This window comes from Fusarium vanettenii (genome assembly GCF_000151355.1).
Source record: "Fusarium vanettenii 77-13-4 chromosome 14 genomic scaffold NECHAsca_62_chr14_1_0, whole genome shotgun sequence".
NCBI classification, from domain to species: domain Eukaryota; kingdom Fungi; phylum Ascomycota; class Sordariomycetes; order Hypocreales; family Nectriaceae; genus Fusarium; species Fusarium vanettenii.
The window spans coordinates 95,144-110,485 of NW_003315827.1; the positions used below are offsets into that span (position 1 = coordinate 95,144).

At 52.1% G+C, this 15,342-nt stretch overlaps 5 protein-coding genes across 5 annotated transcripts; 2 read left to right on the forward strand and 3 right to left on the reverse strand.

Annotated features, from left to right (window-relative positions):
* Positions 1-1,458: 1,458 nt before the first annotated feature.
* NECHADRAFT_88372 (uncharacterized protein) lies at positions 1,459-2,192 on the reverse strand (the record flags this gene model as incomplete). The annotated part of the gene is made up of 2 exons (XM_003040541.1): positions 1,459-2,079; positions 2,139-2,192. The coding sequence occupies 2 exons, from the start codon at positions 2,190-2,192 to the stop codon at positions 1,459-1,461; spliced, it is 675 nt and encodes a 224-aa protein (XP_003040587.1).
* A 568-nt stretch (positions 2,193-2,760) lies between these two features.
* On the forward strand, positions 2,761-3,869 carry NECHADRAFT_88373 (uncharacterized protein; the record flags this gene model as incomplete). Its single annotated transcript, XM_003040520.1, has 2 exons — positions 2,761-3,302; positions 3,359-3,869. The coding sequence occupies 2 exons, from the start codon at positions 2,761-2,763 to the stop codon at positions 3,867-3,869; spliced, it is 1,053 nt and encodes a 350-aa protein (XP_003040566.1).
* Positions 3,870-10,102: 6,233 nt separating this feature from the next.
* Positions 10,103-10,915, reverse strand: NECHADRAFT_88376 (uncharacterized protein; the record flags this gene model as incomplete). Its single annotated transcript, XM_003040542.1, has 1 exon — positions 10,103-10,915. The coding sequence occupies one exon, from the start codon at positions 10,913-10,915 to the stop codon at positions 10,103-10,105; it is 813 nt and encodes a 270-aa protein (XP_003040588.1).
* A 788-nt stretch (positions 10,916-11,703) lies between these two features.
* On the forward strand, positions 11,704-12,474 carry NECHADRAFT_88377 (uncharacterized protein; the record flags this gene model as incomplete). The annotated part of the gene is made up of 1 exon (XM_003040521.1): positions 11,704-12,474. The coding sequence occupies one exon, from the start codon at positions 11,704-11,706 to the stop codon at positions 12,472-12,474; it is 771 nt and encodes a 256-aa protein (XP_003040567.1).
* A 1,333-nt stretch (positions 12,475-13,807) lies between these two features.
* Positions 13,808-15,127, reverse strand: NECHADRAFT_88378 (uncharacterized protein; the record flags this gene model as incomplete). The annotated part of the gene is made up of 1 exon (XM_003040543.1): positions 13,808-15,127. The coding sequence occupies one exon, from the start codon at positions 15,125-15,127 to the stop codon at positions 13,808-13,810; it is 1,320 nt and encodes a 439-aa protein (XP_003040589.1).
* Between the last annotated feature and the right edge of the window lie 215 nt (positions 15,128-15,342).

Sequence of the window (15,342 nt, forward strand, 5' to 3'; positions counted from 1 at the left end):
GTCTTCGTTGGAAAGGAGAGGACAGGCGGCCGACCGGTTATTTGACCGCACCGTCTTCCTGACCACGGTACAGCGCCAGACTGGCGATGATCAGGCCCGGTTCCGTCAGGCCTTGCAAGAACTGCGTGAAGTTAAGTTATCTATACCCTCCTGGGACCTCCTTAGCAATCGGGTACAGGCCAAGCTAACGCAGAGCGAGGTTGACAGATTCAGGGCCGCTATGCGGGTGTATTCTACGAAGGCCCGCGTCAACGAATACAATTACGAGCATATGATGCACCTCAACGCCCCGGCAATACAGGTGGAGGCAAAGAACCAGGGCAAAGGCGCGGGGCAGGCGCCAAGCGACCATGCTGGCAATCTATCCAACAAGTTTCCTGTTGCTAAGGGCGCCAGGGTAATGCTCACGACTAATCTATGGCAGCCAGCTGGCCTAGTTAACGGTGCCCAGGGTACTATATACGATATCGCCTGGAATGAAGGCGCCAAACCATGGGAAGACCCTCCGGCCGTTATTATGGTGGATTTCGATAGCTACGATGGACCGCCGTATCTAACAACTAACGAGGGCAAGAAAATCATACCCATCCTTCCAGTCACGCGTGATTTCCTAGTAGGCAACGAGACCTGCGCTCGCACGCAGTTTCCCCTGATCGTGGCATTTGCTATCACTGTTCACAAATGCCAGAGCCTAACGAAGGATCAGATAGGAAGGTTTATACGCCTGCGTTTCCTACGTACTGCGATTATGGCTAACTACAACGCAGGGATGAAGATGCGCCTTGCTGACCAACAACGCCGTCAGGCTCAGCAGCTGATCGATCCGCCGTATCCACCACGGTACATTGACTAAATGACGTTTTCCTATAAGCTACAAGGAAAGGGGAACTCGATATACGGTATATAGTTGATTGGGCCTGACAGGAAGTGGTAGAGGGACCCCTATGTCTATCAGTCAACTCCCTTACTACAGGTTTGAAGTGGTTTTAACAGCTGGTTACCGCCGCAGTCGAAAGGGGGATCTAGGGGGTTCCTCCAGAAGAGTTTAATAGCAGGTATATGGTATTTACCCTTCGGGCTGGATATTCAGCCGTTAAGTCCCTTGCCTTGGCAACTTAACGGGTGTTCGAAGTATTTTATATATGGTGGGAAATTTTGGACAGTATCAGGTACCCCAGAGAGCATTAGACAGCATTTCATAGACATTATTCTCACATTTCGGTAAAATTGATTGGTTCTACAGTTGTGCGACCCGAGCCTGATGACTAAAATCCTAAACAAAAGATCTTCATAACGCTCCGTTCTCTCCTGGCACATCAATACTACGAAAGCGAGTAAGAAGAGGTGTCATTATGTACATCCGAAGGGCAGCAGTCTAAAATACGAGGTAGCCCCCATCCATAGTTGAGAGACCGACCGCACCTACCGCGTGACAAACATGTACCTAGCGGCCAGCTGTTAATGCTTGTCATAATTCTTCAAGTATCTATCGTACAACGTCCTTAGTTCTATCCGTTCGCATTCAAAGAGCACCTGTGCGTCATCAACATTTGGTTCATAGACAGATTCTAGATCCACGATGACAATCCGTCCTTGCACCAGAAGAAAATTATCCAACTTGATATCATCGTAGGAAAGACCAAAGGCATTTATCTCGCTCAAGGCCTCTTCGCCTAGTTTCATAAAGTCGTCGGCTGGGAGGGGCGGGAGCGGCTGTTCGAAAGGATAAATACCTTCGATCCTTGACAGCACCATCGCCCGTGCACCCTCAAACACCGCTTCACCGTAGAATCTCGGGATGGTGCGCCCCTGTAGACTGTGTAGCCGTTTATACATGGCGTTTTCATTGTCATACTCTTCTTCCCAGTTGGGCTTCTCCTTTTTGAGGACGACATTATCTGGAAGAGCGAAGGCAGGGAATACCCAAGCAATGGCGGCTTGGAGGCGTGGAAATCGCCCAAGAAATGATCGGACTTTGCGCTCCAGGACGCCGCGCACAATGGATAGATGCATCACGTTGCGGTGGATATCGCTGTGGGGTGTGCCAATGGCCGAGACCAGACTTAGCCCCATACGGAACTACAGCCAAAGTCCAGTTAGCTGAATCCAAGCAGAGAGTTGGAGGCGAGCGTTCGGACCTTGATAGGGCGAGGGTGAAGATCGCATTCTTCGAGGTTGATTTTTCCATACATGTCAGAATGCCAGGGCAGCATTCTCGTGAGTTGCATGCAAAGGACGAGAGGCGAGTGTTCTGGCGCGAACCCATGAAAAGGGGGCAAGATGAGAGGGGCGCGAAGGCACGTGACTGTGGTCCCTGGCACGTGGCCACCCGGGCCTTACTCCAACCAACACACCCTACATGTCGACGTCCTCCCCAGGCAGCCACGGCCAGGTGGGGGAGATAGACAACCAAGATGAAACGAACAAACCAATCAAAAGCCCCCAATCACTCTGGCCGTGCTGCAGCGGTAATAATAGGCTAAGAAGCCTTGTGCCAGACGCCAACCTTAACTACCTATTATGCACGCCTCGTCGCATGTGGTGCTACTGCCTGTTGCTGCCTGGTGATGTCCTGGTACAACAATATCCATCGTAAATAATAAATATGCCGACTTTCTTGACCTGCTCGGCTTTATCGTAACATCTTCTCTGACTTGCGCAACTGCTCCGTCAAGGGTGGCTTGCCTTCATAGCAACAACAAAAAAAAACTATCATCACGCATCCGTTTATTGTCCAACGCTTGAAGTAGACAAGCCACCATGGCAGCAGTCCCTACCACTATCCGCGCTCTTCTCCACGAGCACTCAACAAATCCTGTAAAGGATACCTTGATGGAGTCAAGTAGCAACAAACAATGGGCAAAGACATATCATCCCATCAAACATCTGGTCGTCCACACACAGGCCCAAGGACCTGGCGTCGTTGGTACTTTTGATCGCGCCTTTCTAGGAGAATATGACGACGAGAATCTCCGCCTCAACGAGCCTGCATACCCACCCAACTACCGGAATTGGCGCATGGACACTGAACAGGATGCAATCGCATGGTTCAATGCCGAAGTTTCCAACGTTGTTCTAAGCGCCTTTGCGGTATACCCCGGGGTGATGAACTGTGGTCACGAAAAGCCCCTTTCCTCCACTCGCACCGACGAAACTGTCGACACATCATACTCAATAGATGCTAGCGGGGGACGGACGAACCTTGTAATAGGCGAGTTTAAACGGGGCACTCTGAAAAGGGCGCGATGGCAAGCAGGTTCGTTGGGCAGCGGACAAGAATCTCTCTCTCGAGAACTCAGAGGGTCAGTATTAATCGCTTTATTTTCCTTTGAGGCCGCTGGTGCTAAAGTTTACACAGCTACGCACACAAGTACGAATGCCCACACATCTTTTGCTTCGATGGCTATACCTTGCTGCTGCTCCAATTCCAAGCCAAGAGCCCCAATGAGATCAAAGACGCAAAGTGTGTGGTGGACTGTTGGGTGTTCCCTCGCGATAACCCCCACGGCACTCCCCTACGCTATGCACTCTACCGATTCTTGGTACAGGGCTTCCGGCGGTGCCAAGGTACGCGAGCAACAAAGATGTCGCTTTACGGCGTGCGCCCTACCTTGCGGCTGTTTTACAGCGGCTTGCCATTGTGGAAGCTGGAAGATGGCAACTTCTATGCCAACCCTTGGGGACATGAGCGCAAACTTGACGCTTCATGCGGTGCTTTTTACTGGACAGACAAGGACGGTAGGGTTCCCTTGCTAGGCGGCGATAATAATTGGGTATGGGATACAGAGTCCTTCTGGCAAACACTAACCCAACAATCAGAGGGCGACTCTGTCCCAATGGTTGTGGAAGACTTGTATGGACCTGACTGAGCGGGGTTATTTAGTAGCAGCAACTCAGCCCCCTACCAGGAGGCTACAATCTTTACAATCTTTACAATCTTTACAATCTTTACAATCTTTACAATCTTTACAATCTTTACAATCTTTACAATCTTTACAATCTTTACAATCTTTACAATCTTTACAATCTTTACAATCTTTACAATCTTTACAATCCTTTTGAGGGACGTAGAGGCCGGTGCGACCGTGGGCGCGGTGCCGCGAAATAGACGCGACTACCGACGAGATCCTAGTGCGAGGTGGAGATTTAATCACCGTGGCGCATCGGTCCTCAAGACCTATGAAGCCAACTACAAAACTACAGGAATAGCTACAGGCGATTAAGAAGAGGAGTGATATAGTGAAGAGGAACGGGTCACAATAGCCGCGGGATAGTGAAAATAAAGGCGAGACTAGATTGGCTGACGGGGCCAGAGAATCACAGACGACGGAAGGCGCGACGGGCAACCACGCGTCGCCCATGCAGATCATATTCCGAGCGATGCTCTAGGAGACGTCGGCCCATTTGATGAGTGAGTAGAGGAAGATGCTAGAGAGGCTCTAGGACGCGTTAATAGAGAACCAGCGAACGGCGACGCAGATGATAAGCGAGCAGCTAGAGATAATACGCCAACTCCAGCAGGAAATCCAGACGATCAAGGCCCAGGCAGCCGAGGAATCAAAGAAGGTAGACGAGCTCAGACGCTCGCACGAACAAGCCACCAGGAAGCTGAGGATAATGCGAGAGCAGATGAACAAGCAGCTCAAATCCATGCGTAAATAAGCTGTAAGAGACCTTAAGCAGATGCGAGAGCAAGTTATAAAGGAGCTAGGGAGAATATAACCCTAGACGGCAGAGGAGTTAAAACAAGTAAAAGAGGAAATGAAACAGGTAAAGGAACAGCTGAACACGATGGCCGATAACATCTCTAGCAGTGCTCAGACGAGCCCACAGCCATCATATGCCGACATAGCCCGCACCCCGCCTACGAGCCAGCTAAGCAACGTCCACACCTTATCGTCTATGCGCACGACCCTATCCTTATTCACAGATACCTTATTTTATACTATCGATACCTCGCGGGTCAGCGAAGAAGATAGAGGTAAGGCGCAAGTTAGAGAAGTTCGTTAAGCGATCAAAGAGAAGGTGCGGGTCAGGGAAGGCCAACAGAGCTGGCGGTGCGTAGCCATGGTGAAGGATGCGAGGAATCCAGACCGCATTAAGGTGGTGTGCTGAGACGAAGCAGAGGTGCAGCTCATCAGAGAGGTGGCGGAGAAGACGGTGGTCAAGGGCGCCAGAGTGCTCAGGGACCAGCTATACCCGGTCAAGATCGACGGCGCAAATAGGACTGCGGTGCTAGACTCGTCCGGTAATGTGCTGCTAGGTGCGGCGGAGGCACTAGGGAAGGAAAATAAGGTAATGATCGCTAAGATGCACTGGCTTAGCGATAAGGCGAATGGTAAGATATACGGCTCGATAGTGATCTACGTCACCAAAGCGAGCGATGCGCGACGGCTGCTTAAAGAGGGGTATTTCCACCTTGCGGGAGAGTCAGCCAGCACCAACGTCTTTGAGAGGCGCCAAGGCCCGGCTCAGTGCTATAACTACTAGGAGATTAGCCATAAGGCCTTCGCATGCAGCAAGGCGCAACGATGCGGCAAGTACGCGGAGACGGGCCATCGACACCGGACTGCCAGGCGGTCGAGCCAAAGTGCATTCTCTATGGAGGGCCACACGAGTCTCTCAGCCGAAACTGTCAGATGCGACAACTGCATATGACCGATGGCCACTAACCTCCAGATCCTACAGCTTAATGTACGGAAGAGAGATGTGGTGCAGCTGAGCATGATGAACGATAGGGACTTGTAGGACTATGCAGTACTGGCGGTGGCCGAGCTATACGCGCTGAAGGTCGAGGGGACGCTGATGACGACACCGAACCACCATAGGAACTAGACGAAATTCGTACTATCAAAGAGACACGAGACGCAGTGGCCGATCCAGAGTATGCTCTGGATACGCAGCGATCTAGAGACTAAACAGGTGCCTATCCCTTCGGCTGACCTGACCGGGGCGATACTTAGATGGCCCGACCGAGAAGTCTTAGTAGTATTAGTGTACGTGGCAGGAAAAGATAAAGACGCTCTACACACGGCCATAAGATAATTACACACGATAATCACAAGTTTTCGCAATAGCACGGGGAAAAGGACAGACGTCATCCTGGCCGGTGACTTCAACCGCCACGACCAGCTCTGGGGAGGCGATGAGGTGATAGGCAAGAGGCAAGGCGAAGCGAGCCCGATCATCGACCTCATAGACGAGCACGGCCTACTTAATCTCCTCCCGCGGGGGATAAAGACGTGGGAAAGACCCGGTGGGGAGAGTACGATCGACTTAATGCTCATATTAGCTAAACTGGCAGACGAGATGGTTCACTGCGGGATCTATCCGACTGAACATAGATCAGACCATAGGTCCATCGAGACGGAATTTAATCTCACGACACCAGAGAGGATGGCGGGCTCGAGGCTGCTATTTAAGAACGCACCATAGAACGCGATCAGGGCGAAAGTGCAGGACAAGCTAGCACCACTCCCATGGGGCAGTAGAGTTCAAGAACAGACCGACAGGTTGATAGACGTGGTCTTAGATACGATCCACGAACTGGTCCCAAGAGCAAAGCCATCGCCGTACGCGAAGCGATGGTGGACGACAGATCTCACACGGCTCCGAAGAAGCTACACGTTTTGGAGGAACCTAGCTCGGACCCGGCGCCGGGCTGGCCAGCGAACCGACAATCTGGAAACCCGAGCCAAGGAAGCAGCCAAGGAGTACTACGACGCCATCCGAAGGCAGAAGAAGGCACACTGGGAAGACTTCCTCGCCGACGGGACCAGCATCTAGCAAGCTGCCAAGTACCTAAAGCCTAGAGACAAAACAAACGGCGACAAAGTGCCTCCGCTGAAAAGAACAAACGGGGCAACAACACAAGACAAGGCTGAACAGGCGGAGGAACTGCTCAACGCGTTCTTCCCACCACTACCGACCGACATAAAAGATGAAGGCCCACGGCCGCATCGCAGAGAAGTGGCCATGCCGAACCTAACGATAGGGGAGGTAGAGGAGAAAGTCATAGAGGCCAAGGCTTAGAAGGCACCCAGAGAGGACGGATTGCCGGCGATGGTGTGGAAGCAGCTATGGCCGGTGGTGAAGGAGCGGGTACTACATCTATTCCATACATCACTGGGCGAAGGACGACTGCCGGACCAGTGGCGGACTGCCAAGATCATTCCGCTCAAGAAGCCAGGCAAGGCTAACTACAGAATTGCAAAAGCGTAGAGGCCGATCTCGCTATTATCGACGCTAGGTAAGATCCTCGAAGTAGTAGTGGCGGATCGCATCTCACACGCCGTCGAAACATACGGACTCCTACCTACCAACCACTTCGGTGCGAGAAAGCGGCGGTCGGCAGAGCAGGCGCTACTGCTCTTCCAGGAACAGGTCTACAAAGCATGGCGGAACCGCAAAGTGGTCAGCCTGGTCAGCTTCGACGTCAAGGGGGCCTATAACGGGGTGTTCAAGGATAGACTGTTGCAAAGATTGGAAGCACGGGGCATCCCTAAGGGGCTGGTGAGATAGATAGACGCATTCTGCTCGAGTCGCACGGCCACCATCACGGTAAACGGCTACACCTCTGCGCTACGGGAGCTACCACAGGCTAGCCTTCCGCAAGGATCGCCACTATCGCCCGTGCTCTTTCTCTTCTTCAACGCAGACCTGGTTCAGAGCAAGATAGACGCAAAGGGAGGCTCGATCGCATTCGTCGACGACTACTCAGCCTAGGTCACAGGCCCGACAGCGGAAGCAAACAGAGACGGAATACAGGCCATTATTGACCGCGCACTAGAATGGGAGAAGCGCAGCGGGGCGACATTTGAATATGACAAGACGACCATCGTCCACTTCACACGCGTGGCCGAACATACCAGCTGCACGCCATTCATAGTCAAAGGGAAGGAGATCAAGCCAAAGCAGGAGGCCAAGATCCTGGGAGTGGTCATAGACGCGAAGCTCAGGTTCAAGAAACACATAGCCGAGGCGGCCACCAAAGGCCTCTCGGTAGCCATGTGCCTAAGGAGACTCAAGATGCTGTCCCCACGCACGGCTAGGCAGCTCTTTATCACGGCTATGGCGCCGGCCATGGACTACGCCTCGGTCGTCTAGTCGCACGCACGTGGCGAGAAGGAACTGACCTAGCTCAACAGGGCTCAGAAGATGGGAGCACAGGCCATCACGGGAGCCTTTCAGACAGTATCGCGGGCGGTCGCAGAAGCGGAGGCCGGTATCCAGACAGTAGATAGACGACACGCCCAAGCCGGCATGAAGCTATACATCAACGTCCGGACGTTGCCAAAGACGCATCCGCTCGCAACGCTCAAAGTATCAGTAAGCCAGAGATACTTATCACCGCTCAAGAGGTTGGCACTTACATTTAAGAAGAGCGGAATCGAGCGAATGGAAACGATCCAAGCCTATGTAATACCGCCGTGGCACAGCCGAGTGTCACTGGTATGCGAGGCCGACCGTAAGGCGGCGATAGCAGCAGCTAACGATGCCAAAGATATCATCATCGCGACCAGTGCCTCTAACAGAGAAGGGCTTGTAGCTATGGGAGGCCTCATTACGCAAGAGTCAACTAGTCAAGTTGGTAGGATGGTGGCCAGGTACTCAGTCACCCTCGGGTCGCGAGACGACCAGAACCCATACACGGCCGAACCAGAGGCAATAGCGATGGCGTTACGATGCATGCCTGACGGACTGCAATGTCGAGAGCTCACCGTGGTATCAAGCTGCCAGTCGTCACTGAAAGCGATCGCACGACCGCGACAGCAATCTAGCCAGACCACCATCCGACAGATCTACGAACACATCAAACGACTGGCGAGAGGCAACAACAGGGTCAAGATGATCTGGGCTCCGTCCCGAAACGACGGTTTCGCCATGGGCCGCAAGGCGAAGAGACAAGCCAAGAAAGCGACCAAAGCAGGATGCACCCCAGAGTCGCCGCCGTACCAGGCTCGGTCGACACGGACCAGGCTGGCGACGTCGCAATTGCGGCGGTAGCGGGCACTCCCCGACAAAGTAGGCGGCTACTCCAAGCAGATCGATCGAGCCCTACCAGGCGAACATACGAAAGCGCTATATGACGGCCTAAAGAGACGGGAAGCTGACGTGCTCTCGCAGCTCCGCACGGGAATGGCGAGGGTCAACAGCTACCTGTGCAAGATAGGAACCGCCGAATCGGACATGTGTGAGTGCGGACGAGCACCAGAGACGATGGAACACTTTCTGTTCCGATGCACGAGATGGGAGACGGAGCGTGAAGTCATGCGACAAGCTGGACAAAGCATGATGGGAAACCTTTCCTACTTCCTTGGTGGAAAGTCAACGTCGGACGGACCAAAATGGACACCTAACCTGAAGGCGGTAAAGTTTGCAATGGCGACGGGAAGACTGAGGTGAAAAAGGGAAACAGAACATACTAAACACCAACACTACAGCTGACTACTAACATTAAACAGCCTCATGTTGATAGACCATGCTTCAGCTGCTGGGGATAGGATGCTGAACACTTGGAGAAATCGGCCTTCGAGCAGGTCTGTCAAGCAGAGTCAAGCAAGCGGGGCTGGAAAAGAGACGAGCTGGAAGGAAGAGTGGGGCTCTTTTGGGTGGTCTGGAGGAATAGCGGAGAAGCGAAGATAGCTTAGCGTAGCCACTGGCCCTATGAGATCCGTTCTCCCGGGCGTAATAAAAATACTACTACTACTACTAATGCCGTCATCGCTCGACCGTGACGATTTCCTCTTTTGGATTAGTACGGTTTTGAGAGAGCGTGACAATTCCTTAATTTGGTTAGCACCGATAAGCTACCCTACCACTAGGTTCGTGCGTCTGGATATGAAACGCCGCCGGTACTTTGGGGTCATGCACCCGGCTTCGGGTTCGACTTATTGCATCAGGGACTCCGTTTCTAACGACATAGACTTAAACAAATATGCCCGAACACACGACTGCTTGATCTCTTTTAGAAATTCTCATCAATTGACTAGCGTCATCACCGATCCCTGCGGAACCTATTGTCCAACATTAGCCGACAAGAATTACCCTGGTATGCCTTCTTCAATTTATTCTGGGCAATCCTATGTTCCATTTTATCACGCTACTCCCTAAATTCCTCGTAGTCCAAGCAAAAGTCAACATCTGTAAGCCACCAATCATACAAAACAGTATCAACTCCATCATCCAACTCGCAAAAGAAGTCAAAGTTAACACATTTGGGACGTTCATCCAGATAGTTGACTCTTACCACATCGTCGTCAACAATCGTTGTATGTACGCAGTCATAGAAAAGTCTATGCGCAATCCAGTCGAGAGGAGCTCTAGCCCCAAAGGTTCGTGCAAAAGATGCCAAGTAGATGCCAACTTCCCACGAGCCAGAAGAATGATCGATAGCTTTGAGTTCCGTCGCGATATCGCGTCTCAACCCTGCAGTTGACTTGAATTGAAGTTCAGGGCCAAATTGTTCTCCGCGTTGAAGCCCACGGGAGATCAACGTCTGCAAGGAGACTTTATGAATCACAAACTCCTCGGGTATAGCCCATTCAAAGACAATTTCGTGACGAAACTTATTAGCTTCCAGGATTCCGCACTCCTCTGCCAAGGGAAGTGCAGCATGGATCTGAGTAGGTGTCTCATCTCTCCTCTCGGGAACCTCGATAAACGCGACCCAAATGTCTGCCGGGGAGTCGCCATTCACATAGTACTTGTCAAAGGCGCGCTTGACTGTGTCGATGATGCGATTGCTGACCGAAACCAAGGCCGTGGGCTCTCGATTCCAGCTGTTTGAATGATTTCGGAACTCAGCGAGAAGTTCTGTGTGGGTTAATGGATCTCCCATTGGCCCCTTGGCTGAGATGAGTGGTCCAGCGCTGCTGACAGAATATGCTCGGGTATAAATCATGTCTTCAGCCATGGAGCTCAACTATCTGGCACACTATAAGCAGTACTCGAGCTCTTGTAATATGTTACTGTATGTTTACTTCGAAGTTCTGGTGCCAGAAGCGGGGTAAAGATTTGTGTCGCGCCACCTGCTTACATTATGAGTAACTAAGGGATTTTCCGGTGATCCGCCGGACCCGGTGATATGCCAGATCACCGCCACTTCGTCCACTCGACTTCAATCAGCAACAACCCACCAACCATGGCTCCAATTGATGAGGCCCTTGATTTCCTGAAGTCGCCAGAGTCAGTCAATTATGCTAAGACTGCAAGATGTTTCGGTTGCGACGAGACTACCTTGCGCCGCCGCCATCAAGGCATGTTGAAACAAAAATGGGTTACCCCCAGAAGACTGTTGAGACTTATACTTCAACAGATAAAGACCTTCATTATGTACCAATTCGAGTCTCCTCTTAGCTCAGAGAGCAATTCAAGACGCCGAACCCGAAGGCCTAGCCCGAGCGATCAATCACGTCCTCAAAAACGACAGCGACAGAGCCGACAAGCCGGGTTCAACCCACTGCTATGTACGGATAGACCCCAGTCAGCTCGTAGCACCGCGAGTATCGGCCAGCACTACGGTATCGGCGACGAAGATGTGCTCGGAAATCTCTTCGCATCTTATCCACAGACGTTTACAAGCTTTCCACGGCCTCATGGATCGCAGGGGCTTCATGAGCCACCATGGGAGCTCCGTTTCGATCACGAGATACACCTTTCGAATGATTTCCTATCTGGCTATCCTCTTCGCCAAAGTGAACGATGATTGAGCAGCTCGACCGCCTCGGACTTTACCTCAACCAGCCAGAGCCAGCGATCCTATGCATTCAATGCAAGTTCGCCCTCAAGGCCGATGGAGGCCGTGTCTCGCGGCACCTCGGAGAGCGGCATGGCATCTCCAAGCTGGCTCGTCGAGGGCTTGGCCCATTCATCCGAACCCTTCGCCTTCCAGACCCAAAGACACTGCCAGTGCGGTCGGATGGCTCTTCACCCCACCCTCACCTCCGCATCCAGCAGGGCGCCGCCTGCAAGCATTGCGGGCTCCGATCGACTAGCCTCGAGGTTCTCTCTCGGCACTTAAAGAAAGTCCACCCCCAGGATATCCAGCATAGCAGAGGACGCGGCTTCCCTGAGAGTCACTGGCTGCAGGACCATATCCTAGACCGACTTAGCTTCCAGGCCTGGACCGTGAGCCATATTGGGCGTTCCTGGACGGTTCATCTATACCGCGGTCAGCCCCAGGGACCACACACGCCTGTCACCATATACCAGGCGCCAGAAGCTATACAAGTATTCGCCAAGGAACTCTTTGTCAGAGAGCAGCAATATCTCTCCCAACAAGCACGGGGGAGTCTGCCGCAACCCACCGGCCGGACGACAAGCGCAACCGACCCAGCCTTCATAACGAACTGGATGCGGCGAACTGGCTGGGAGGAGACTTTCCGCAATACGCGACGAGACCTAATCGTCGCGATTGCTCAGTGCCCTAGGGGCCAAAGAAAACTCAGGGCCCCTATGGCTTGCCAATTATAAGGACGAGGCTCTAATAAGCAGTCAGGAGGATGAACACAAGCTGACCCGTATGATGACCGCCCTTGACCGTCTATTCGAACGCTCCAACGATACCATCAAGCACACCGATATTTCCCTCCGGCGATGGCTTCGCGGCATATATCCTGACCGACCCTATAAACGCCCATTTGAGCTAGTCGTCAAGCCTAGTACAGAACGAAGATATCGCCAACTGCTTAAAAAGTGTCTATGCTTCTGGTTTCGACTCTGGCGTCTACCCCCGACACTGACCAGGCGTCTATGTCAACGAACGCTCTCTAATCCTACTGTACAATGACACCGTTATCTGATAAAATCGGCCATGCAAATAGTTGTACGAGGTCCGTGTGTTGGCGCAAAATCGGCTGACGCTGAGCCAGGTCGTCGATTGGTCCTAATTTGTAAAGCTTTAGGCTTCGCGAGGCTTACTGAGTGACTGCGTACAATAAGGCCTCCGAAGTTAACAAGCAAGAAGATCATGCTATTTGCCATTATGTACGACCTGGTGTAATGTAATTATCTTGGTATATGTGGGCGTAATGTTGAACCATTAATGTCTTGTTCTTGATGCGAAGAGTCTTGTCATGAGTCTTCCCTAGTACTAAACTAGGATAGCCCCTAAGACTCGTGTTGGTCAGCTCACAGAAAATCAATTAAGACACGAAGAAAAGGGCCGGAGATATATATGAAGCTAGAGTCCTTCCTGATGTTGAAGACATGATGTCTTTGGTGTTCAGTCATCGCTTCCGATAGAACACTTCTGAATATCTGCTCCCTACTGACGACTGTAGCAGAAGCTGAAACTTTTCCGTGTTAGGGCGATCTTGAAGTATCCTATGGTAGAGGGGCTGTTGTTCTATAGCGGCGTTAGGCCTATCCCTCAGTAAGCGAATGCTAGCCTCCATCCTCAAGAATATTCTACATTCACCATGCTGCTAGATTTATGCGATCATATTGAAATTTCGTTTCTGATCTCCGTCATCGCCGTGAGTGCATCGAGTGATGACTAGAGAGATAGTTCTCAATCTCAGGGACTGTTATTGATCAACAATGTCTCTGCTTGAGACTACATTTGTTTCTAAACGACGGCTTGCATTTGCGCTGACTTCGACTTGGAAAATAAAAATCAAGCTATAATGATCGTGCGCTTAACGAGAAAGTGAAGTCAATTAATGGCTCATCTGGAAAATGCAAGAAGACATATATGCCTGGGGCTGCTTCCCCTCCAATAATTTTGCCTCTAGCTGCCTATCTGTTCGCGGCCCTCCTGGGATCAGCCCAAATTGGAGGAACTGGAAAATATCACGTTCTAAATTCATGCTGCGCTATTGGGTATATGTTCGTCATCCTCAACACCAAGGCCGTTCTTCTCAAACCAAGGCCAATACACTTCCCTCGCCCAGAGAGCCAGCCGCTGCAGCCCCCATATCGCCTTATACACGCCAGCAACATCAGACGTCGACCCAAAGCAGTACTCAGTCCACAAGTCGGTCCTGTGGCCCTCCCTCGTCGTAGCTGCAAAGCTCCAGCTGTGGCCTTGCACAATCACCGCCGGCAGAAAGGGCAAGTCATCGAGAGACCCACCAGTGCGAGAAACAAGGTCTTCCAGGAATCGCCACTGCGCTGCGTGCCATGTGCCCAGCTGAAGCTCGGCTGTCTCTGGTTGTGTCCTACCTCGGCTCTTGGTCTCGATGCTGATGGCGATTGGGCGGTCGCGGAGGGGTTGGAAGTCCGTGTGGTTGATCACCCCAGCTGGCAGCATTCTACGGAGGATCTGCACTGCATCGGAGGCAGCCTCATTGACTGTCGGGTCCATATATATGCAGAAGTCAACCATCTTTGGCTGCGAGGCTGTCGAGACGTATTCCTTGATGATCTTTGCTGTCGTGCAAGGCGCGAACCCTACGAGCTGATTCTGTCGTCGCGAGCTGTAAATGGCTGTGAATAACAGCGGGTGATGGACCATCATGTTCCAGCCTGCTTCGTTCTGCCTTGACAGGTGGCATTCCGCTGCCTCAGCGACCAGATGGATAACCTGATGAACTGGTGGCGTAGGACCAATCCGATCACGGTTCTTAGGGTCCGCAAACATATGATCTAGAAAGAGGCAAAATTCGGGATCTTTCTTGGCCTCCGCCCTAATCTCAGCTTTAGAGTTACTGGATATCAGGCCAACCCCACTGGTCGTAGTCATTTGCAGTTCCATCAGCAGCTCGGTAAGCTTTTGCGGCATCCGTGGATCCCTGGGAGATAGCCTCCGTCCCTTGATGCCATCAGGGTTGATTTCCAAGCCACCGAGGGCTTTTGATGGTGAGGACCGGCCGGATGCTTGTGACTGCGATTGTGACTGCGGCTCCGAAGGTGGAGGCAGAGAAGTCGTAGGCGAATCGGTCTGGAAGGCCCCTACTCCTTGCCAGCTGCTGTTGCCTCTGGGCGTCTTGTTGGGATCGTCATGCACCTTTTGCCTCTTAGGCTCCCGCTGCGCGCTCATGCTGCGCTGTCTCTTCTGCGACTCTGGCGGCGAAAGGGGATGGTGTTGCTGGTGTTTAGGTCCGCAAGACACGGTGGCATCAATCGCGTGCTCAGATGACGGTTCAAGCTGTTCGAGCCAGTCGGTGATGTTTCCAAGTCTCATTCTGTCTGATGCATTGCTTCGGGCTGTGTTTACGGCATTCTGTAGTGGTGCTGGTGTCTGCTTTCGTGGTTGTTCTGTGTTGTTCGGTTTGTTGACAGGATACGTCACCAAGTCAACTAAGCTGATCTAGGTTTGTACCCTGGGCTAGAAAAACGAGCTGACTTAGCAATTCTGACTAACTAAAACGGGTCGTCCTCATATTTCGGGAGAACCTT